Source organism: Convolutriloba macropyga, chromosome 3 (genome assembly GCF_964194025.1).
Source record: "Convolutriloba macropyga chromosome 3, txConMacr16.3, whole genome shotgun sequence".
NCBI classification, from domain to species: domain Eukaryota; kingdom Metazoa; phylum Xenacoelomorpha; order Acoela; family Convolutidae; genus Convolutriloba; species Convolutriloba macropyga.
In genome coordinates this window covers 33,264,469-33,290,496 of record NC_134470.1, presented here as the reverse complement: position 1 = coordinate 33,290,496, position 26,028 = coordinate 33,264,469, and the positions used below count along the sequence as shown (strand labels likewise).

The following is a 26,028-nucleotide window of genomic DNA, read 5'->3' as shown; positions in this document are numbered from 1 at the left end:
AAATTTTACATACATTTCAAATAATAACTGAATTTGTTTGGTTACCTTTTTGTTGGACATTTCTGAGCTCAGTCATATTGTTTGTGAGGGTCTTTCTTCTTGCAATTGGCGTAGTTGGTTGTGATTTCATCATGTAGAAAGGCACGTCTTCTTTTGTCAAGTTGCCAGTGGCATTTTCTGCACCAATAACAGACATTTTGTTATAGTACTCCTGAGCTCTTGTGTAAATTTACACTTGGATGATTTTATGACAAGTTTATTATGATTCTTCCAATAAGTGAACTGGTCTCAAATTTTCTAAATCAACTATTGGTCATATTAATTATGAACCAATTTTAAATTATAAAGTGTATCAACCATTGATAGTGGTTAAAACATTTTAATCCGGGCTGAACAGATTTCAAACGAATTTTGATAAAATGATTTTTACGCTTTTTCCGAAACTTAATTTCAATTTCACTAGCACTTGAATGTAAAACCCATCTAATTGCTTCGTCCATGCTGGGAATGTTTTCAAGGCAGTTCAATTTCTCGGAGACAAAAACCAGACTTGGGAATTAAAAACTCCAATTGGATGTCTAAAAGTTGTAATAGAAGAAATGTACATTCAATTACCAGAGGAAAACCACTGAGCAGCTTGAATTTTGAGTTAACACTAAAAAAAGAAAGAAACTTACAAAAAGTTTAATTTTGAGATGAGATCCTAATCAGTCTCCCATGAGCGTAAAATCATATTGACTCAATTGTGCAATTTCTATTTTTTTTAAACACTCCGCCTTGTACTCTGTTTTCTAGTATTAATCCAGATTTCATTTGAGCTAAGCAAATATATTGTTCTGGTCATTTTGAGCATTGTTAAGCATTGTCTCCTCCTACACTCTATGGTGTATTCATTGGCTGGGTTTTAAACTAGAACGTTCAATTTCAGGATGCTGTGAACAGATCATGGAAGTTTTATTTTAACAATTGAGGAAACGAATATGATCATTCCTTTGAAAACATTATGTTTTTGTTGCAGTTTTTAGATAAGAGTAGTTTTGGCAAATTGCATGTTTAGTTTCGCTAGAAGATTTCTCTTTTTGCATGGTGAAGTAAAAAAAGTGAATTGAGCGTAATATTGCCAGTTTGAAAAACACAATTAGACTATTGTGTAACAACGCTTATTCTGAATGTTACTAGGGTTTAGGATTAGATCATGTGGGCAAAAATGCTAATGATCAGCTACCTAAATAGCCGTGGGCAGCAAACACATAGCTCCATGCCAGACTGGTGCTTTCATTGCTATTAGTAGTATACATATCTGCCATGTTACTGGAGGGGGGGGGGGTCCGGACCCCCCCCCCCCTACAAGAACTCTCACCACCGAAAAACTGATTTTCTCTTAGTGAAAGCAAGTTTTTTGGTTAAGTTTCGCCAGCCTGAGAGAAGTTCTTGGGTTAAGTTGACTGGCGAAACTTAACCAAAAAACTTGCTTTCACTAAGAGAAAATCAGTTTTTCGGTGGTGAGAGTTCTTGTAGGGGGGGTGTCCGGACCCCCCGCCCTCCAGTAACATGGCAGACACCGGCTGCTCCAATGTGTATTTTAGAAGAAATACAGTTTCGCCAGCCTGAGAGAAGTTCTTGGGTTAAGTTGACTGGCGAAACTTAACCAAAAAACTTGCTTTCACTAAGAGAAAATCAGTTTTTCGGTGGTGAGAGTTCTTGTAGGGGGGGTGTCCGGACCCCCCGCCCTCCAGTAACATGGCAGACACCGGCTGCTCCAATGTGTATTTCAGAAGAAAGAATGCGCAGTACGGAGTGCTTAGACTATGGTTATAGCCTGTTGTAGTAACTTTAATTTTTTTATCTTTGAGACCATGAGAGGCATACTTGAAAAACTTTGAAAAATTTTCAAATTTTTTTTTCGAAAAATTTTCAAAGTTTTTCAAAGTCCTAAAATGGTCTGAAATGGATTTTGCGCTATGAAAGAGCAGTCAAAAGTGATTTTTTGTTGACTTCACTTTTTTTCACCTAAGTAGTATAGGGGTTGAAACATAATAAAAATTTCGAATTTTTGAAAAAAAATTTTCAAAATTTTTCAGAGTCCTAAAATGGTCTGAAATGGATTTTGCGCTATGAAAGAGCACTCAAAAGTGATTTTTTATTGACTTCACTTTTTTCATCTGAGTAGTATAGGGGTCGAAACATAAAAATTTCGAATTTTTGAGAAAAAATTTTCAAAATTTTTCAGAGTCCTAAAATGGTCTGAAATGGATTTTGCGCTATGAAAGAGCAATCAAAACTGATTTTTTGTTGACTTGAAAAAACTTCTCAGATAATGCGTTTATTATAAAAGATAGAAAAATTTTCTTGAAAAAAGTCAATTTTTGTCAACTTGATTATTTTCATACATAAAAGTAACTTTTGTTCATTTTATTTATTTTTCTGTTTGAGAATCAGCATGACAACCATAGCGACAGTAGATTTGAAAAACATTCATGAAGTTTACGAACAAATAAAATATCTGGAATATAGTGAACGATTTGTATACTTTTTGGCAGCATGTCTTTATCTGGACCCAGAAATTAACTTGGAAATAGTTCTCAAGTTGAGACCATATGGTGGTCTTATAGGTATAGACAACTCTTCACTAGACGTTTACCTGAAGCCTTTCAAATTCCTTCGATTACATGCAAAACTTCACGACGCTTCAGGGTTTATTGCAGAGCATAGTCAGAAAGGCCCTGGATATTCATACGTTTTACCTTGTCCAATCACAAACGCCTACCTTGGTCACATGACTGGATTAATGTTTTGCCTCTTCGTGAAAACGTTTAAAAGGAATTTGTTTAATATGCTGGAATGTTGAAGCCAGAAGTTGTTGTCTTAGATTTTGAAGGTTTTCGTCATAAGAAATCGGGTTTTATAATTAAGGAGTTATCGATTTGCTCAAACAACTACACAGACACAATCTTGTTCCTTCCACCAGTTTCTTACAACTCGCTATCCGCTAGTGAGAGAAAATCTCATCAGTGGGTTAGTAGGTTCTTACACGGTTTGTCTTGGAATAGTGGCAATTATCCTTACTGGTTTATATCTCAAATTTTTTTTGCAATTAAACTTCGATTTCCTTCAGGAAAGTTTTATGCTAAAGGGAAAGAGAAAACTGAATCACTGCAAACACTTTTACAGAAAGAAGTGATAGATTTGGACACCCTTTCATGCCCTAAAGTTGAGGAAATTGTTTCCCCAATTAAACATTTTACTTGTGCTCTACACTCTCTTTACTTGCCTGAGAAACAAAAGAAAAGACATTGCGCTAAAAGAAAAGCACAGTTGTATTTCTATTGGCTAACATTGCCCGCCAATGAGCCGTCAAGTGGAGGAGGTAGCTCCTTCAGTTCTTCAAGTGAATTTATCTCCAAGTTTGACAGTATGCAGTTGCATAACGAATGATAATCAAATAAATCTATCTTTGGTCAGATAGGAAAAAATAGAATCACGTGGGCAATCCATTCTGAGGAAACAACAGATTATTTGCAACTTATCGGAGGTTGAGACGCTGAAGAAATATCTTTCACTGCTCGAATATTTTCAAATGTACCATGTCTTTACAAGAGAAAATGAGAAGACTGAAACTAACTACTTTACCTATGCACAAGTCGCCAACCCCAGTTCAAGTGAGCCTGGACGACGAAAGTCTCCCTGATGAAATCAAGCAGGTAGTCAGCAAAGGAAACGTGGAGTCAATTGTCCACTACGCAAAGGATTGTGGCATGCAATCGAACTACAAATTGACTTACAAGAAAGACGACAAAGACTCTAGATATACTACATATGAATTTTTTATGGTTGAGAGAGTTACTAACAAAATAATGAGCTAACACAAAAAACTGATGTTTTAATTCATTTTTGATCAGAATGTCTTTTCAAACGAGCGATAAAGAAGACCAGATAGATTCTCCTGCTGGAATAGGTTTGAGTGATTTAGTTTTCAATGAAGAAAATCAAGAGAGACGCTCATGGAAATTTTGTAACTCTAGACTACCACGATCAGAAGTAGTGTATTTTACTCAAATCGTAATAAAACTGTTTCTTATTGGTGTGTCCTTGATCAAACTTGTGTTTTTTCATCTTGATTGTGAGAAGTTAACATTTTGGTTTTCATTGCTTTCATGCACAGTTGGCTACGCGCTTCCTAATCCGAAGCTATGAACAAAATAATTTCAACAAGCGATAGACTATTCATGGCTGTTTGTGGGCCATCATGCTGTGGTAAAACTGAGCTCATATTCCAAATGCTACTGAGAAACACCTTTTACCCAAAATTTAATTCTATTTACTACTTCTATCAACATGAGCAACCAAAGTTCAGCTCTATAGAGCGTAACTTGAACATCTTTTTCACAAAGTTTTCTGGATTTGATTTCATTTCACAGCTGGAAAACTGTCTGCTTGTTTTTGACGATTCTTGCGAGGAAATTTTCAATGACAAAGAGTTTTCTAAACTCGCAACTGCTGGACTTCATAGAAATATTAGCGTCATTTACGTTAAGCATAACTTATTCCAACACAGTAAATGGTCAATAACAATTGATCTCAATACAACCCACATCATTTTGTTCAAATCACCTAGAGACATACACTAGATCACCTATATTGGCAAACAGTTGAACAACACAAGTTTTTTAAAAGAAAGCTACGAGTTAGCAACAAAATTACCCTTTGGTTACTTACTCATCGACTTGGATCCAAAAACTTCAGACTTCTTGCGTTATTGATCAAATATTGTACAACCAGGTCCCACAATTTTTTATCTACCTTCCTCCAAAGCTGTTATAACTAATTTGACAGATGAGAGAGAAAGAGTTTATATGCTAAAGCAAATGCTCGAGCTGTCTGATATTAATTTCAGAAAGTTCCTCAAAGAAGCACCAAATAGTTTTATATATTTTCTGTGCGAGTGTTTGCTCAATGTAATCAATGGCAATGTTCCAGTCAACAAACAGCTACTAAAAAATCAAGAGGACTCATTTCAGCAGTTATTATCAAAGGAAACAAGTCTGAAGAAAAAGCGATTTATTTTAGCGAGAAAATCAGAACTTATCAAAGCAATAGGACTCTCGTGCTATCTTTACTTAAAAGTCATTTAATGCATGCAGAAGAATTCGTTTTGATTCCCAAGAGAATTTTCATATCAAAAAATCCAACCAAGGAAGAAATTTTTGATAATCCAATATATCAACAAAAAGCCACTCAGTTATCGCTCCTACAAAGATCTAATCCAAACTTTGAGCAGAGCAGTGGAAAAAAAGATGCTGACACAAGCACTGATAGACTGATCACGAGAACAAGGAGTATTGGTGATGGAACAAGTGATCCAGATGATGTAAAATCAGAATCATTTGTTAGTGATGACAGTGAAATCGAACCTGTAGTGAAAAAACGGAAAGATTCAGCCTTTGACTCAATAATGCTGGAACTAAAACTAATGGATGAAAATAAAACAAAAAGAGCTGCAATAATCCTGAAAAAAAAAATTTTGATTCCGATACTGTTTCTATTAGTGAAGAGAATAATGTTCTCCATATTGAAGATGAACCTCAAGGAGTGAAGGTGACAAATTTCTTGTACAATTTACAACAACCTACCAAAAAATTGACGTACAAAAGTATTTCGAAATATTGAGTACACTTGATATAGCATCGCACTTGGTTTACAATGCTCATGCAAAAAAAGTTCTCGATGAGTTTTACAGCGAAGAAGAGGAAGAGCAACCGACTCGAAAACAAAAGAAACAGCAACAAAAACAATCAAGAGGAAGATCTGAGACAAAAGAAAAAAGTGCAAAGCCAAAAGTCGATGAGAGCAAAAAGAAGACAGACGAAGACACGAGTAGAAAAGACTGGGCTTTCTATAGATGATGTGAAGAAACTTGATAATCTCTATTTAAAAGGACCTGCGTCATTTGGAAACGCAAAACGACTGCAAAATTTGAGTTAATTATCAATTATTAAAGTAAAAATGTATCTGGAAACAAAACCATCTTTCACCAAATATCGTTCACGTCGCCTCAGATTTCCAAGGCTTAAAGTAATTGTTAACGACCTTAATGAGATTTGGTCCGTAGATCTAGCATTTGTTGATAAACTTGCAAAGTACAACAGTGGTGTAAAATACCTTCTTGTTGCAGTTGACTGTCTGTCAAGATATCTCAGAGTTGAACCACTAAAAACAAAATATGCTACAGAAACTGAACAGGCTTTCAAAAAGATAATCAAACATAAGCAACCTAAAAAAGTTTGGGTCGATGATGGTACAGAGTTCCTCGGTGCTTTCAAAGCCCTCTGCAATAAACGCGGAATTCATTTATACAGTACCTTCAGTGAGAAAAAGTCTGCTTTTGCTGAAAGAAATATACGTTCCCTCAAGAATATAATATACAGATACTTAGAAGAAAAGTGGACCTATTCATATCTAGATAAACTGGATTCATTTGTTAAAACTATCAATTCTAGAGTTTATCGAACAATCAAGCTTGCTCCAAACAAAGTCGCGAAAAAAGACGTTCCTCGACTGGTATTGTTGATTGGGAATACAACATATTCTCAAAAACAAAAATTTTTTGTCGGTGATCTTGTACGAATACTGAAAAAAGAGGAGACGCTCGGAAAGGGTTACAAACAGTCTTTTACAGACGAGATTTTTGAAATTTTGTCTATCCCAACATTGAACCCTCCAACGTATTCTCTTATCGATATCGATAAGGAAATTATTCAGGGTAAATTCTATCAACCCGATCTCCAATTAGTTCGAGAGTCGCCTGTGCAAAATGGCAAGTAAACGTTTTGAAGATGAATTTACGGTACATGTAATCTCCTCCGCTTCGGTGGACATCTTCGATCAAAACACATTGGCTTCATTCAGGAATTTTTTCAATGATGAAATACAACTGTCGGGAGACTGAAGAGTAGCTTTGAGTGAAATTATTTTTCCAACAAAAATAGAACACATCACAAACGGAGTCCTATTTTCTTACAGTTTAAGTGGTTTAGAAGATCACTAACGGAATAGCTCTGGAGCCAATGTCATATCACGTCCATACAACGGTGAGCGATTAGCTTTCATGCCAGGAACTTTTGATACTGTGCCACAGTTGTTAGCTACCATTAAAAAAACTGTTGGTTTACCAAATTTTTTTTTCAGAGAAATTAAAAGTTCTGGTAAATTTGAAATTGTCTTTGGAAAACATGAGGGAATTACGTTTCCAAGCGATGAAATTCCTAGCATTATTGGTTTCAAAGGTGTCCCTGATGGACGAGGAACACACATTGGGTACAAAATGGACACAACTGCAAATAAACTGATGAAAAAAGATGATACTAAGGCATTTATGGGTGACTTTAAAAATGATCTGTGCGCCGGGAAACATTTGGTATTCATTTGTACAAACATTATAGAGTATCAATACGTGGGCGATGCCAAAGCACCTTTATTACGAGTCATTGATTCAAAACAACGATTGAAAAACGGTAGCGTCTGCGAGCTTGAACCAACACACCGCATAGTTTTTTCGATTTTGGACTACAAAAAACTTCTTTCAAAAACGATTCAGTCAATTTCTATAGAACTACGCACCGAAACAGGTCAATTAGTCCCCTTTTCAGGGACTGGTAAAGTCATTCTGACGTTGCAGTTCAAAAAATTTGGTGAGTAAAAGCAATGGATTCATACTACACCAACCAAGCATCTGCCTTGCCTTATTTTTCGTGACACTATAGGCAAAGAGGTAGCGGTTTTGGAGCTTTAGCAAGTGGTATCGGAAGAATCGCTCTACCTATTGCAAGAAAATTTATTTTACCAGCAGCAAAACGTGTTGGAAAAGAACTTCTGTTACAAAGCGTACCAGAGTTAATGGACGTTTTCAGTAAAAAAAAATCTCCAAAACAAGCGCTGAAAAACACAATATCAAATACAGTCAAAAAACAAACAGGAGGCCCATTGGCACTGCGAATGAGACAAAGGCGAATTAATCGTAGACGATCTAAACGTTCAGGTTCAAAAGCGAGAAAAGGTAGCAAAAAAAGCAAGGTGATCATTTCAAAATACAAACAGCCAAAGAGAAGTCGGTCAGATTTCTTTGCCAAAGTTTAAGATGATCGGTAATATGTTACCAACAGAGGCAACACATAGTTCCTTGGATTTATTTGAAAAACCAGCGCTTCTTGTAACTTTTGATGGGAGCTTTTGTCAAAAAGTAGGGCCAGTTTACAGTCCTAACGGACCCATGCTTGTGTTTGAGGTTGCTGGAGACAGAAATAATTTTATTGATCTGCGAAAAGTTTTCCTGGAAATCAAATGCAAGATAGTTCAGGCTTCTGAAGCTGATTTAAAATATGATGCTGGAGCTGCAGCAGATGTAACCAAAACATACGCTCCTTACTTTTGTAATAATGTTTTACATTCACTCTTTTCTGACTGTACAGTATCTGCCAACGGACTGAAAATTTCAAATGCAAATGGAAATTATGCTCACAAAAGTTTCATTGAAATCGAATTTTCTCACAACAAAGACGCAAAGGCTACTTGGTTGGCTTGCCAAGGTTATTCGTACGAGGATAATCCTGGAGCGATAGCAACAGCTGAAGTTAACAGACGAAAAGCTTTGGTTAGACAATCTGCTGAATGCACTTTTTATGGAAAAGTAGCGGTAGATTTTTTTTACATGTGATCGACATCTTTTGAGTGGAGTCACATTGCGAATTTCCTTTCGAAGATCAATAGATGATTTTGTTTTAATATCTGACGATGCTGCAAAATCATACAAAGTAAAAATTATAGAAGCTAACTTGTATGTGAGAAAAATGACATTGAACGATGACGTCATTTCTGCCATTGAAAAAAATTTACTAACAAGCCCAGCGTCCTATCCTTACTTGGAAACTATAACAAAAACATTTCTGGCTTCTACTGGTTTGCAAAGTTGGAAACAGGAAGATGTTTTTAGCAGGGAGCCTATTCGACGTCCTGCCATTTGTCTTAACACAAATGAAGCTTTCTTAGGAAGCAAACAACTCAATCCTTTTCACTTTCGTAAATTTAATCTGGAGCAGATTTGTTTTTATCGAAATGGACTCCCTGTTGCAGACAGCCCCATAAATACACCTGACGTAAAACGCTTTTACTTCAACACAAGGTCAGATTTAGCCTATATTGACAATGGACATGGAATAAGTTTGTCTGAATACCCTAACCATTTTATTATGGTGTTTGATCTCACCAGCACTCAGCAGGCGTCACATGATTTTATTCACCCTGAACTTAGCAATTGTTCAATTTCAATTGAACTTAAGTTTTCAGCCGCGTTGCCCAGTAATATTGAAATTTTCATAATTGGTGAAAAAGCGAGCACAATTTTTATCGACTCTGCACGAAGAGTTTCGAAAAATCATATTCTTACAAACTGATGGATGAAGATGAAATAAACAACCTCGTTCAACGATGTAAATTGTTAAAGCATAAATTTCATGGTGTATTTGCTGCAGATAATTTTCCGCTTAGCCTATCTCAGAACAGCTTCATTATAGTGAATGTATCAACTTCTCAAACAATTGGAACACATTGGACACTTAATTGTCGGAAAAATGGGAAATATATTTTTGCAGATCCACTGGGACAAAATCTAACCTCAAATAAACATTTACACAATAGACTTGTTTCCTCTGCTGGTAATATTCAAACTGTGTTTGCATTGCTTAGAAACCAACCAATTCTGTTATGCGTTTCCGATAAGTCTTAAGTTAAGTGCAAAAGACGTAGGCGTTGACAACTTTAATTCATACACATTAAGGCAGAACTGCAGTTAGACAGTTCGCTGCCAACGCATCTAACAGCTAGGCAAGGTCAAGTACCTGCCAGCTAGGAGATAGTCATTCGTGCTACGAATGACACAATAAAGAATAAATAGAGTACAACGTGTAACGTATGACTATACTGCAACAAGGGACTATTAATTTACTACATTGGAGATGAAGGTTAATAAATGAAGTTGTAATCAAAAGTGTTTTCGACATGATGAGTGATGTGAGTTTACTCTAGTATCACATTTCCCTGCTTATGAGAAAATTTTGTTGCGTTAGTTACAAAATTTTGGTTCAGTTTATCTGAGTCGCCACGTTAGAGTTCGTCAGGGTTGAGCTCCCTTCCTTCGTCGCTCGCTTGTACTGCGGGTTGTTTTTCAGGGGAGTTCGCTGTAGGGATGATGGCAGTGGTTTGTCCGTGTGCTTCTCCCGTGTGTTGTATCGCGTACGTACCTTGGGCTGTGGAAGTTTGTGCTTGTGCTTGTGGGGCCTGGGGTGCTTGGAAGTTCGATAATCCAGAGAATTTTTTCATTGGAGGGTATTCATTTTCTGATAGCGAGTCCTCGTTGTCGTTGGGGTCTGTGCCGTACAGTGTGGTTCGTGTTCTCACTCTTTGGCTGCGGCGGGATGGCAGGTTCGACGTATCGACTTCGAACTCTTCTGAGGGGTCAGAAGCGCTATCGTCCTTCTGATGGTTGGTGTGGGCGGGGTCCTCATTGGAGCTTTGAGACGATTCACGCGATCGATCCTTGCTCGGTTTGCCCTTTTTCGGTGACTGGATGTATTTGCGCTTAGGTGGAACCTTGGTCCTGGAAACTTTTTCCAGATTAGATCTCGCGTGGTGCTCCCGTGGCTGCGTGTCTCTTTTACGAATGGGTCGAATTCCCATGATCTTGTTCATCTGGGCCTTCCCGTGGCTCCGCATAAGTTCCTCGAGCTTTTTGTGGTGGTTTCTTACTGTCTTTCGCGCTGCAAAGTTTATGAGAGGTATATTCCTTTGTTCGGGGTACCGAACTTTGCAACATCTGATTTATGGAGGACCGTGTCCTTTTGTCCGGGCATTTTTAGGGTGAGGGTAGCGTCCGTCGTTTTCACTAATACCGTGCCCTCTGGTACAGCTTCGTACAACCCTTGTAAGTTCTTTTTACTTCGGGTGGTCGCTAGGTTCTTTCTTGCTAGTAGTAGACTCGGACTTGTTTTCGCTAATGGTTCTTCGAATTTGGATGATTCCATTTTGATAACGCGTGGTATGTCCCCGGTATCCTCTTTTGCTTCCTTCGGCTTTTTGGTTTTTGCCGCCTTGACTTCGCTGTCGCTGTCTAGATCTGACTGTTCCCACCTCTCGTCGCTGATTAGGTCTTCTTGTCCGATAATGTTGTCATCTAAATATGCGTTAATTGTGTTAGACCAGTCAAGATTACTCTTATGTGCGTTTGTAGTTGCGTTACTTAAGGCGGTATTAGGTTTTCTCCCATGGTGTGCCTCAAATGGGGAAACTTTTGTTGATTTTTTCCTACAAATACGTAGTTCATAAGTTATTTGGCTTAGTGCCTGTTTTATGTTAAATGGCTTTTGTTTAGGGTCTAATTTGATACATCCTAGACGCCGTTTGACTGTTTGTACGAGGCGTTCGACTAAACCAATGGCACGATGATCACCGGCTGGGGCAAAGATTATATTAATGTTCTGCTTGTCGCAAACTTGTTGTACTTTGTTGCCTTTTAGGCAACGCGCTTGGTCTATTCTTAGATTTCGTGGTACACCGTGTTGTACTATATATTTGTTTAAAAATTTTTCAATATTAGGGCTGTTGGCATTGTTGTACAGTTTGAGTGTTGGGAATTTTGAGAAACGATCTATGCAGGCTAGGAAATATATTTCACGACCATGCCCGTCTATTATTGGGCCACCGAAATCGATTTGTATTTCTTCATTCGGTTCTGAGCATCGTGGGAGGGGGGCCCACTTTTTTTTTGGTATTAAGCTTTTTAGATTCTTACCAAATTCAGTACATGGTCTGCACGTCTTTGATTTGTTTATAAGGTCCCGATTGATGTACGGCCACCATAAACGTTGGCCAAGCTCTGTCATTCCCCATGCGCCGGGGTGGGTTGCATGCAGTATGTCCATGACTGGTTCTTTCATTACGTGTGGGATCGCGAGTTTATTGTCCACTAGTATGCAGCCATTGTGGGTGCTGAGGTTCCTCCATTGCCCATGTATTTGTTTGCAGAGCTTTTTGCATCTCTGTTCGTCGTTGGTGAGTATACAATCTCTAACTTCTCGTAGGACAGAGTCTCGGTTAGTCATTGCTACAATTAACTTCATGTTAAATACGCCCTGTATCATATCGTTCACTTCTTTGTCCTTTGGATGTTGTTGCGTTTCTGCTGATGGTGATTTGGATGGGCTGAGGAAGTTGCTCATTGAAAATTTTGGTCTTGATGGCGAGGCTTGTGGATTTTGGGTTTCTGTAGATTTACTCATTTTGCTAGATTCGGATAAGTGTAAAGTTTGTGAATGCTGCTGAGCAGGGGATAAAGTAATTGGCAAATGCGCTTTCTTAATTGTGTGGTTCAAAACTATCTTGTTTTTTATGACGTCATATTCCGTGTTTGGAATGTGTTCAGTTGCATTTTTGCGTTTGCTGCGTAAGTTGTAATTGTTGTTGTAATTGTTCTTTGTCCTTGATGTCTCGCATGGTTGCTCGTTTTGAAGCATGTGATCGTTATTGTGGCACCATTTTTGGTCTTTTGTATTCATTGTGGTGGAATCGTGCGGCAATTTTAGCCTGCACTTTTCTTGATTGGAATCGTGCGACGATTCCACGGATTTTTTGAATTTGTTGTATTCGTGGCGCGATTCCACCCTTATTGTTGGTTGGTTGTTGTTTTCGTGGGACGGGTTAGGGGTGTTTTGTTGGGGGGTGTGTTGTGCGTGTTGTGTGTTTATATCCTGTTTTCTAGGTCTGCCTCTGCGCCTTTTGAATTTTGTTGTATGTACGGCTTTTTCAATAGCTTCTTTCTTAGGTCGTCCCCGTTTGCGGATTATATTTAATGTGTTTTTAATAACGTTGATTTGTGCGATTATAAAGTCAGCGTCGTATGTGCTAGGTGGGGTTGCTATTTGATCTGGGTTTCGTGACATGTAATCTGCCATCCCCATTTTTGATCCGGGTATGTGTTCAATTGTAAATGTAAATGGGATAAGCCTGTCACACCACCGTGTTAGGCGGCTTTGGTGTATTTTTGATGATCGTTCTTTCAATATGGACAAAAGTGCTCGATGGTCCGTTTGGACGATAAAATTATGTCCTAATAAATAGTGTTTGAAATGTTCTAGTGCCCACACTACTCCCAGTAATTCGAGTTCATTGATGCTATATTTTTCTTCTGCTTTGTTTAGGAACCTGGAAGCGTAAGCGATTGTGACCCACCCGTCGCACGTTTCTTGTTCTAGTACCGCACCTAACCCTCCTCTCGAGGCATCTGTTTTTACTCTAGTCTTACGGTTTATATTGAAGTGTGTGTTTTCAGTTAGGTGACGTATTGTTTCTTTTATTTTGTTAAAGGCTGCTTCGTGTTGCTCTTGCCATACAAATTTTGTTTCTTTTTGTAAAAGTTTGCGGAAGTCTTTGCATGTTTCAGCTAGGTTTGGGATGAATTTCGATAGGTGGTGGATGCTACCTAAGAATGTTTTCAGTTGCTTCTGTGTTTTTGGTTGTTGGAGGTTAAGGATTGCTTGTGTCTTTGAGACTATTGGCTTAATGCCGTTTTTGTTGATTTCGTATCCAAGCCATGATATTTTTTGTTTTGCAAAATGAAATTTTTCGATGTTTATTGCTAGCTTTTCTTCGTCTAGTTTATCTAGGCATTTGAATAGTTTTTCTTTATGATTTTGTATTCCCCCTTTTGTGACTATTATTATGTCGTCGAGAAAGCTGAATGTGTTTGTGAGGTTGGCTAGAGTAATGTCTATAGCTTTTTGAAATTCGGCTGGCATGTCTGTTAGACCATAAAATCCGGTATTGAATCGGTAGGTTCCTGTGGCTTGTCCGCCTATGATGTTGAAGTTGCAGTGTTTCGCTGTCTCTTTGTCCAGTGGGAGTTGGCTATACGCGTAGCGTAGGTCAATTGTTGAGAATAGTACTTCTCCATCGTCGGACGCTTGAGTGATTGTTTGTGCGATGCTATCCATTAGGCAGTCAATGTTATGCATTTGGTACTTATTCTTGCGGATTGCCTTATTAATCGTTTTTGCGTCCATAGCCAGTTTAATTGATTTGTCCCGTTTGACTGTTATGACAATAGGCGAGATGAAGAATTCTTCGCTACACTTGTCTAGTTTAGTGATGTGTCCGTTCGTTTGGAGTTTCTTTAGTTCTTCTTCTACTTCTTTTTCGAGGTGGAGTGGGATTCTGCGTCCCTTTTGATGGATGAGGAATACGACTTAAATTTAGATTTTACCTTATGATTGACCGATCGACCTATTCTGCTTGTTAGGTTTTTGTATTTTATAGCAATCTCCTGTTTTAGTGGGCATGTGGATGGGGCACTGATGTTGTAGATGGTCTTACCTTCCACGTTTGTGGGGTCCTGTTGATGTAGGGTGATTCCCAATGCTTGAAGGAGGTCTCTGCCGATGATGGCCCGGTGACTGTTTGGGACGACGATGAGGTCTGCTTGCCCTGCATTCCATCCATTGCATTGGATATCACTGTACAAGGTCCCTTTATTACGGATTGGGTCATTTGTGTAGCTACGTAGCTGTACTGGGTTCGTGGCGTGGCTCCACCATGTGTTACTGTCTCGTTCTTCTATCTCTTTCGCCATTCGTTCTGTTACCAGGCTTGCTGAGCTACCGGAGTCCACCATCACCCAATATCTGCTGTTTCCGTATTGTATTTCTAATTTTGCTGGGGTCGTCTTGTCTTTCTCGGGGGACAGCATATTGACTGAATAATCGTCCTCTGAATTAGTGTACTGTGAATGTACTTCATTGTCAATCGATATGTTGTTGACGTCTTCAGTGACTGCTTCTACGTTGTTGTTGACTGTTTCGTTTACTCGTTCTGTGTTAATTTGGCGGTTCAGATTGGATTTGCATACCCTCGCAAAATGGTTCGGTTTGTTGCATCGTCTACATGTTTGGCCCATTGCTTGGCATTTGGACCTATGGTCGATTGTCCACGGTTGACCGCAGTTTCGACAGTCGTGACTTGTTTGTCTTGTCATTGTGGATGTGTTTGTTCGTGGGGGTCTTCCTGTTCCTCTGAATCGTGAGCTCGATATGGCCATCACGTTTTCCTGTTTGTCCATTGGTGTGAGTGTGTTCTTTGATTGGATTGTGAGTTGATTTCTTGCTCCCAATTCTATTCCAATCGCTACTTCGAGTGCTCTCTCTGGGGATAGCGTGACTTTTAATAGTTCTTTCTGAATTTCCAGGTCGGTCATGTTTGCTGTGAATATGTCACGCAAAAGTTCGTCTTCTAAATGGCCTAGTTGGCAGTGTTCCGCTAGTGAGCGGAGTGCTGAGTGGAATTGTTCCATTGTTTCCCCTCGTTGTTGGCGACGTGTTAGTAATAGGTACCTGTCGAACGTCACGTTCCTGGGTCTAATGAAGGTTATTTCTAGTTCTTCCCAAATTTCTTGTGTGGTTTTCGTTTCGACATTTGTGTGGGGGAACTTTCTGCCATGCATTTTCCTGCCTTCTACTCCTAGGCTAAGATATATTAATAACTTGACCTTCCTGTCTGCCTTGTCCCACGGTTTCTCTCCGCACAATACTCCTACACGGTCGATGATGTTACACTCGTTTTTCCATTTTGTAATGGCTTGGTGGTAACGGGTGAGTCTCGCTCGTTCCATTGTTTGGGTGGGGTTGTTTACAGGTGGCTCTTCCGCCGGTTCTGGGGGGTAGGTGACTGATGTCGGTTTCTCTCTGAGGAGGTCTTCTACTTGGATATTTGTCTTAGCGACGATTGCCATCTTGAGTTGGCTTCTCCACTTTTCCCATGGTATTGGTGGGTTGCTACTGGGTCTTTCCCAAAAAGGTTCTAGACCGAGTATGGTTTTACCTTTTAACTCTGACTGCGCCATGTTATGCGTTTCCGATAAGTCTTAAGTTAAGTGCAAAAGACGTAGGCGTTGACAACTTTAATTCATACACATTAAGGCAGAACTGCAGTTAGACAGTTCGCTGCCAACGCATCTAACAGCTAGGCAAGGTCAAGTACCTGCCAGCTAGGAGAGAGTCATTCGTGCTACGAATGACACAACAAAGAATAAATAGAGTACAACGTGTAACGTATGACTATACTGCAACAAGGGACTATTAATTTACTACATTGGAGATGAAGGTTAATAAATGAAGTTGTAATCAAAAGTGTTTTCGACATGATGAGTGATGTAAGTTTACTCTAGTATCACATGTTTCCTCTGCTGGTATTATTCAAACCGTGTTTGAATTGCTTAGAAACCAACCAATTCAAAAACCGAACTCAAAATTGTTTGGCTTATTTTGCATTTATATTGCTCATTATCTTTTTGATGAAAAAGAATTTGTAAAGATGAGTGATGTTGATTTGAAACGTTTCGCGCTTCATATGATGCTCTAACATTACTAACTTTTGTATTGAAATAAATTTTTTTTTAAAACTTTTTTTTTCAAAAACTAAGCGAACACACAAAACATCATTGTCAATATCTAACTTTCCATAGCCACTCACAAAGATATGCATTATTTGACAGAAAGCACCAGAATGAGGACCATGCAAAATTTTGTCAAATCTCTTAAGAGTTTCAGTAGACAATCGGTCAGTTTGCAATTGTTGGTTTGATTTTTTCTCAACACTTTTTTCTAGAGTTTTGAAAGCAGTAATTCCAACTGCCCGATGAGTTTTGCAGCCAAAGCCATTGACCAAATTGGGTAAACGTTTTTGAATGTTTGTAGTGTCTCCCTTCTTCTGTAACGTTAGACCATTGTTTTCCACAGCTAGCTTCAATTTTTCGAAAACCGTACCGATTGTCTCCAAGTCCTTGCCATTCGAGAATAAACAATTGAAAGTTGTATTTAAACATGGAACAGAATAAAGTTTAGTTTTTTTAAAGAAGTCTGTAGATTTAAAACACATCAAACACAAGAAATCTGTAGACACATCAAACAAAACATGATATTGATTAGCAGGTAAAACTCCACAAAAAAGGCTATCAGTGTGCATGCATATGGCTTAAACTTTAGCAAACGTTGATTTTGGTTTCTCTTCAGTGATAAAAAACCTGAAATTTTTTTGAAATTGCTTGAAGTAACCAGGTGAACGTTCATACATAGCTTCTACCGTTTTCAATCGAGCTCTTTAAATTATTCAGAGAATTCGTATTCGTCGTCTTTTTGTTTTAATTTAGGTTTCTTTGCGGAGGGAGCTTTCAGAGTAGAATCGTTTTCAGTGTTGCCGTTAGCAGCAAAACGAATTTTTCCGTTCTTTTTCGATAACTTTTCAAACTCTTCTAAAGTCTCTGTTTTATTCTCTTGTTGAAAATCAAACTCTTGACCAACTTTTTTGAACAACTTCAGGAAGATAAAAGTTCCTGTTTTGTCATAAATTTTTACTGTTGCTCGGATCAAACGTTTTTCACTTTTGGAAACGTCAAAATGAGCGTCTCCAAACTCAGCGTCTCTCTCCGCTGTAAAAGGCATTTTGTGTTTCTTATTCAATATATTCAACTAACTGTTTTGCTTCAAGAAAAACCGTGCCAATGATTTCGTGCACTAAAATTTTAGAAATTACACGCAGACGCTAAAAATAGAATTGGTTGACTGATAAGAAATATAATCTATTGAGTTAACAGTATTTGTACGTTAGTCCTGTAGGCAAACACATAAATGTCTTTATCTTATGTATGCAAACAAATTCCCATGGTACTAGAGCCTGCCTTAACTTCGGGCTGGTCTTGCCTGGAAACAATACAACTTTAATGTTTGGTTTAACAGATAAAACCAAAATGAAGAGTACATGTATGACCTTAGGTGTGTCAAGAGACTAACTTGATCAATAAAATGAACCCAACTCGTGTGCCAACACTTGACGCTTTAACGACATTGAACAACCTACATATTTGTTGAAGTTCTCATTCAATTCTATATTCAAGTTCATGCTTTTAATACTGCAAACAAGTGTCTTTTTAAAATAACTGTACCTCAATTCTTTTTTGATTCAATTTTTCGTTTCAACATTACTAGTATTTGCTTCAAGGAAACATTATCTTTCAAAATTTTCGTCATTGTTGTTTAACTTCAATTATAACTTAACAGTTCATCTGAATTTTCCAGAGCAATTGCAATGTCTTACCATATTTTGTCAGAAAGCGATTTGTCATGTGAACGCACAATTATCTATCAAACTGTACATGAAAACTTCGTGGTAATTGTACAACAAAAACTTTCTCATGAAAATGAAGAGTGGACAACTCACGACCATTGCATGCTTCCAAAAATATTCATCAATTTTATAGCTCAGTTAACCGACAAACCCGAAACTACTGGTAGTGGATTCATTACATCAGAGGGAGTTGTACCACCAACAACATTTTTGCACCCTCTGGAACAATATGATATATCGAACTTACCAATGGGAACCAAAAAATTAATATACAAATACGATTGTGACTGTGTACCATTCTACGAGAACCAGCTCGGTGTATTGCAAGCATGCGACAACTTAGCGGATCTTTGGGGGCTTCCAAAATCTCCTGAGTCTCCAACAAATCCGTCACCATTTTGCACGCCTACTGCGGGCCCCAGTTCAACACTCAGCCCATATAGCTCAGAGCAGAGTCCTTCACTTTTTTCGAATCTAAAAAGCAACAACTTTCTGGAGACAACTTTGAGACTCCCACAACTTACAATGGAATTGAAGAACAAGAAGATACCCCTACCAAAAACTTCTCTTTAACTCCCGAAAACACTGAAAACCCCTCAGTTGACAATGTTCCAAAAAAGAAAAAAATTTCAGCTATGCGAGCACTCTTTGACAACTCAAAATAAATTCATTTTTGATGCGCTGATTTTTATAAAACTCGAAAACAGTATGGTGTCCTAACTGTATTCACATTCATTCACCGCATATTAATCACAATTGGATTTCCATAATTGTATTTTCTTCAGAATATATAATTTTTCATTATCTCTAAGTAAGGAAGCAAAAAATCAAACAAAAAACAAACTATCTTTACATTTTTGCAGAACAATTATTTTCTTCTGAGTACTGAGAGTCAAATTGAGATATCTCTGCTTACAGTGAACACAAAATCTGTTTGAAGAAACAATTCAATTGCCTGAGAAACATAATTTTTAAAGGTTCCTATATGAAAAATGATATTTAGAAAAGAACTCAGAAAACAAAATTTTAGAGTTTTAATGAAATTTGCGTTCACTTTTCACGAAGTACTGTGAATGTGATTGAACTAACTCCTTGGAACCGATTAAAAGAATGAAGGTACTGTTAAAAATTAATAGAGATATTTACTATTTTTCAACAGAAATTTCACAAAAAATACATTTTTTAATGATATTTTGAACCTTAACTCAAAAACTTGACATACGATTTTTGATTTTTCTAACTGAATCCATAGGTAAGTGATCTGGAATTACAATTCAATACTTTTTAGGCTCCATTGAAAAAATTTTTTCATAATGAATTTTTGATTCAACAAAAACAATGAAAATCTCATATTTGTTCAAAATACTGCGTTTACTATGCATTTATTTGCTAAGCAGAAGGCATTTCTTTGATTTGACCCTCCCCTGATCTACAGTAACCGTTCAGTACGTTTCTAAATATAATCAAATTTACTGTTTAATGAAAAGATTGTCTTTAGTACACAGCCCAAAAGTTGAAAAATTTAACAGTTTTTGTTATCTGAAGCATTCAGGATTTAGGTGGAGTTCAGTTTCATGAAACGTTTTCCTTTGATATGACACTCACTGCTCTACAGTAACCGTTCAGTACGTTTCTAAATTTAGTCAAGTTTACAGTTTAACGAAAAGATTGTGCTTATTACACAGCCCAAAATTGAGGAAATAAAACAGTTTTTGTTATCTGAAACGTTCAGGGGTTAGGTTAGAGTTCAATTTCATGAACCGTTTTCCTTTGATATGACACTCCCTGCTCTAAAAAACAAACGGGTAAACAACCAACGGGTAAAACCCTAATTTCGATCAAGTTTACTGATTAATGAAAAGACTAGTGTTATTACCAAGCAAACATTGGAAGGAAAGAATTTTCGTTATCTGTGAAGGGGGAACTTAGTGTACAATTTGAATGAAAACTCTCTCACTTTGCTTTATTATTCATTACAACATGTTTAACAATAGCTAAGCATATACTGGCCGATAGAACTTTCTTACTATTCTTATATATATTTCTGCACTAAACTCAAATTACAACTCAAATTCCACAATACAAAGAAAACTTATTATGGAGTACATGCAATATTTAAGAAGAACTGATAAGCCTATTTATTGTTCCTGCCATATTTTGCCTATGTTTTACACAAAGGTCTCAGACATAGTTGAAATTTGTATATTATGAATTGTCATGATAAGAATTATATTTAATTGCGCCCCCTCATGGTTAGAAAACATTGTACTACCTAAAGCTGTAAACTGAAGGTGTGCTCAAGAATTAAACGAAACCCGTGTAGTGCCACGCAATCAAAACTTCATTTCTTGACTTGATTGCAGAAAATTCAGCTTTATCTGTTCGTCAACTTTTGGGTGAAAAAGTTGTAATAAATTGAAAAACATAAAGCAAAGAATACGTACCTCTATTTGGTCGCAAAAAAATTTAAAAGCGTTTCATACTTTTACTATAAATTAATATTTCCTAAGCTTTTTAAAAACTCTCACAACTTAGAAATATCTCAAAATCATTCTTAACGTTATCAATCATTATTTTCTACCTTTCTTACCCTATTATTCAAAAGTCGCAACACTATTCAAAGCTTTAAAACTGTGTTCCGTACTTCTGTACAGTATGCCAGTTCAGTGTCCAAACTGTTCTGCTCAGCTCTCCAACAGAAGGTCCCTTAACAAGCATATGAAGAATATACATAAAATATTTCCAGATATACCAACTTTCAGCTGTTTTCAGTGTTCCGAGAACGTTAGAAGTCTTCCTACACTGCGTAAGCATTCTCATATTTCTCATCAACAGCCCATTTTAAAAGTCTGCTATACTTGTCGCGTAGGTTTTCAATCAAAACTCGAATATGCAGAGCACATAAACAATGAGCATGGTCTGCCCATTTTGGACTTGGAAACCCATGAAGTTGATATGTCTAGACCAACAGTCAGTTCAATTAGCGATGGCGTAAACTACTACGAAGTTGAGCCGGCCCAGGGGATTTAGACATAATGGAATATTTGTTCAGGAACCGGGAGGAAATTTCGAAAACAGTCCAAAGACACACGCACAAGTTTCCACGAAAGGTTCAACTTGTAGTAGAAATGACGCTTCAGAAACCTTTGGATGATGATCAAGAAAAATTGAGCGTGTTTTTCAATACGAATACACGAATCGTATATCATTCAGGTATTTCGGATGAAATTTTTGAAGACCTTGTCGACAACATTGTTTCAAAACTTGTTTCGTTTTCAAGCTACGGAAGTGTTTGGCAGCTACTCTCAATAGACAAAGTTACCTTGAAGCTGACCAAATAAGTGCCTGTCCGGGGAAGCAGTTTCATACCGTTTCATGAGGGACATCCGTTGAGAAGGGATTCGAATTTGCTGAACATACACAATGGAAGCGACAACAACTGCTTTCTATATTGCTACACAGCTGGATACCACCTAGTTTACAAAAAAGAAAAACTGGAACCGCCAGCTCCGTGCATCAGACCTAGGACAAATGTTCTTACATACAGTAGAGAGAACCCATCAGCCAAGATGCCGAAAGGAAACTTTGAAATGCCAATGAGTATTCATGACATATCAAAGTTCGAAGATATAAATGAAGTGCAAGTCAATGTTTTCAGGTAATGAGATATTTAAGTTACACTGTTGTCTACTATAAAAAAGCCTTTCGAAGTAAAAACAAACTTGAATTTTATGAAAAACTCCGTTATCTAATATTATTTTTTTGGTTGATATCCCCCCGAAATTGTAAAAAAGTTCTGCTTCAGGTATAACAAGAAACAGCTACTGCCCCTGAGATTGTCGAAAAGATAACCATTTCCCTTTGTTCTGGACTTGTTGCTCCTACAAAACGAAAAGACCTACCACTACGTTCTCATTATCAATTTAAAGAAACTTGTTGCCAAAGTCAAAGGAAGGGAGTATCGTGATAGGAGCGAGCTGTGTCGCAATTGTTTTCATGTATGTTCATCAGTAGGGCTACTCACTTCCCATCAAAAAGTATGTCTGGAAAACGAGTCAGTACAAATAACAATGCCCACACTCGACGAAAACAACGTAAAGTTTGAGAACTATGCGGCAAGGTGGTTTTCATTTTTTGTTGTGTACCTGGATCTCGAATCTCTGATTTTGCCCGTGGCATTGGCAAAAAACAACCCAACTATTTCAAGCACTTCTACATTAGAACAACATCTTCCTTGCAATTATTGCATGATTGTTGTTGAACGTGATAACTCTGAGGCCCTGCATTTTGATATATAGACTGGACCTGATTGTATGGAACGCTTTGTTACAAAAATAGAGAAACTTGCAAAATATTTCTATCAGCAAAAGCGGAAATTCCCATGTTTTCTCGGCACAGCACCTCCAAGAGACACCTGGTCAAAGTGTTGGATTTGTAATGTTGATTTCAACAATGATAACGAAAAGGTATTAGACCACTGTCACTACAACGGACAATTCATTGAGTATGCGCACAGTGCATGTAAACTAAACCGAAGAACGCTAAACTACACTACAGTGATCGCCCACAATATGATGAATTATGATTTACATCTTATTGTGAAGTCCTTACACTCGGCTTCACAGTCGACAAAAATTGAAGTCATACCAACCAATGATTAGAAGTTTATTGCACTCAATTTCGGCGTTTTTATCGAAACGCGAAAACGCAAGCGTGATAAACTTGCAGTGTACGAGTACCTTCGTTTTATCGATAGCTTCAAGTTCATGCCTTGTAGCTTAGACAAACTAGTACAAAATTTACCCGACAACAAATTGTCTCTCCTAGACCACTTCTATCAGGCCTATACAGACGAGCAGCGAAAACTGTTGAAGAAGAAAGGAAACTTTCCTTACTCATATGTAGACTCATTCAGTAAGCTAAATGAACTTTCTCTTCCATGTCTAAAGAACTGGAAGAACAGTTTATAAGAAAACCAAATCGACGTCACAAATGAGGAACTCATTCAGTTGAATAATGTGTTCAAAGTGTTTAACTGTGAAAACCTTAAACAGTTCTTCCAATTTTACCTTACAGGAGATGTTCTCCAGTTAGCATGCTGATTTGAGGAGCTACGGTCCGTGTGTTATAACACATACGGATTGGACTGTTCGCAATTCTATACGGCCTCAAACCTTTCAGGAAGTGCCTGCTTAAAAGTTTGTGAACCAGAACTTGAGTTACTGACTGATCAACAAATACTTGACTTGACGGAAAGGATGATGCGTGGAAGGTTGTCCTCCGTCTTTAGCTCAAGACATGAGGTTGCCAACAACACCATGTTACCGGAATTTGATGAGTCAAAAGATGTTTCATCAATAATCTACATTGATGCGAATAATCTTTACGGTGGCATCATGCTCCAATACCCATTGCCACTCAAGGATTTTGAGCTCGTTAAAGACATTTCATTAGACACAATATTACAAACCGAAGATGAGGGGGATATTGGTTTCCTGGTTGAAGTCGATTTGGAGTACCCTGACGAACTACATGATAAACACGCAGACTATCCACTCGTACCAGACAAGGAATCAATTGATCCTCTAGAATTGAGTGACTTTCAAATTTCTCTAAAAAACACCCTTAAAATGACTGTGTCAAAAACCAAAAAACTGAGACAGACCTTCCATCCCAAGAAGAACTATGTGGTTCACTATCGTAACCTGAAATTCTACGTTAACAACGGCATCAAAATTACAAAGTTTCATCAAGCTGTAAATTTTCGACAATCGAAATGGCTTTCAAGCTACATAGCACTCAACACGCTAAAACGACAAGAAGCGTCCACGAAGTTTGATCAAGATTTCTATAAACTTATGTCAAATTCGACCTTTGGAAAATTTTGTGAAAGTCTGCGACACCGAGTGACAGTTTCATTTGCCAGAACAGAAGAAGAACTTCTGAAAGCAACATCTGAAGGCAAAATTTCATTAATCAAAATTATAGACGAAAACTTGACTCTGATTACTAAGAAAAAGCAGTCTATCCTGTGGAACAAACCAACAATTGTTGGTGCTAGCATTTTAGAGCTTTCAAAGCTCTTCATGCTAGAGTTCCATTACAATGTAATGAAAAAACAAACCGATTGTGTGCTGTTGTATTCAGATACAGACTCTTTCATTTACAAGCTTAGAAGCAAAATTTTTATGACGACTTGGAAAAACATTTGGATCTCAAAAATCATTTCGACCTCACAAATTTTCCAACCGATCACAAACTCTAAGATAGATCAAACGAAAGAGTTGTCTTAAAGTTCAAAGATGAACTTGCGGGAACACCAATACAGGAGTTTTGCGCCCTTAAACCAAAATCGTACTCTATTCTCGTTGCTAACGGGCAAACAAAGATGACCGCAAAAGGAAGCAAAAAATTCGCTCAAGCCAAATTGAACCATGAGATGTTTAAAAAGACATTAGAAACCGGTGATCTAGTGAGAGTAGAAAACCTCAAGTTCAACACCGACAAACACCAATTACAAACTGTTTATGTCAACAAATTTGCACCAAGCGCATATGATGACAAAAGATATATCAGCTCGAATCGAAAAACTACGCTACCATTTGGACACTATTCGTTGAGGGATGAGTACATTACGAAGAAAATGTGCGTTGAAACCGATTGGGATACAGAATTGCACGAACCGTATAATGTGTTCGAACTTCCCGAAGTTGGGGAGGCATTGGGCTGGGAAACACCTGATCCCGGCTTTTATCAGCCATCATATTCGAATGAGGAGTTAAATGATGTTGTCGACCTTTCAAACCTGTCTGATCATTCTGACGACTCTAATCATGAAATCAGTAACTCCTTTGTGGCACGGTTGTACCTTATTTTCGTTCATGTTCATTAAGTTGTACTAAATTATTTTATTCTTGTCCTTGTCAGACTAAAGTCATCGGTCACATACAAGTAATTTACCGCCGACTAAAAAGTCAATATTTCAGATTGTTCACATCCCCCACTTTTGATTATTTATTCATTCTCTTGAATCTTATTTCTGAATTCAGTTGCATTCAATTTAATCTGTTTTGCACTAATCGAGATCTTAGTGGATTTGAGGAGGGATTCCACTCTCGCTAACTTTGTCTGCAATTGTAACACGATTGTAACTAATTCTAAAAGTAGCAATCCAATAATTCTGTAAAACTTGAATTCTCACCTCGAATCCATTCATCAAATTCTAAATGGATTTGTGACACAAATTATATCTCTACAGTCAGAGATATCACATGACGCAGTCAGCAACGAAAGAACGTGCCCTCTTGGGAATCGAGCCCTTTTAAGAAAAACCAACTCTTGAACCTCCATTGCGATGGGACAGATGGCAAATCATGCTCAAATTGGCTATCATGGCTAAAGAAGGAATTTCTATTGACATTCTCCTTGACGATCCCCCGGACAAGGTCATCCTACCTCCCGAACCTATTTACGAGGATGATGTTGAAAACAGCACAGCTCAAAGTGAACGAGATCGACGGACCAGAAATGAACAGCTCAAAAACTCGTGGCTCAACAGATGTCAAAAAATAGAGTTAGTAGGCATATTGTGTGGAGAAAAACCTTGGAAAAATTGTGACAGCAAAGCAGTCTCTCTAACATACCTCAGTTTGGGAATGGAAGGGAGACGAATATTTGGTTCACAAGAACCGAGCATCCAGATCGATAGAGTGACAACAAAAGTTCTTTGGGAATGCCTGGATAGGGTGTTCACTAAGCAGAGAAATATCAGCTTTGATCGTTATACAATTCTCACTCGTAAACAGATGAAAG

General features: G+C 37.8%; 1 protein-coding gene across 1 annotated transcript in view; it reads right to left on the bottom strand.

The window, feature by feature from the left end:
* The window catches only part of LOC142336612 (uncharacterized), a 102,024-nt gene that overhangs the window by 43,259 nt on the left and 32,737 nt on the right, over window positions 1-26,028 (bottom strand). Inside the window, exon 12 of the mRNA XM_075385523.1 lies at window positions 46-177. Within this exon, the coding sequence (XP_075241638.1) occupies window positions 46-177 (132 nt within the window). The remainder of the gene's footprint in view (window positions 1-45; window positions 178-26,028) is intronic.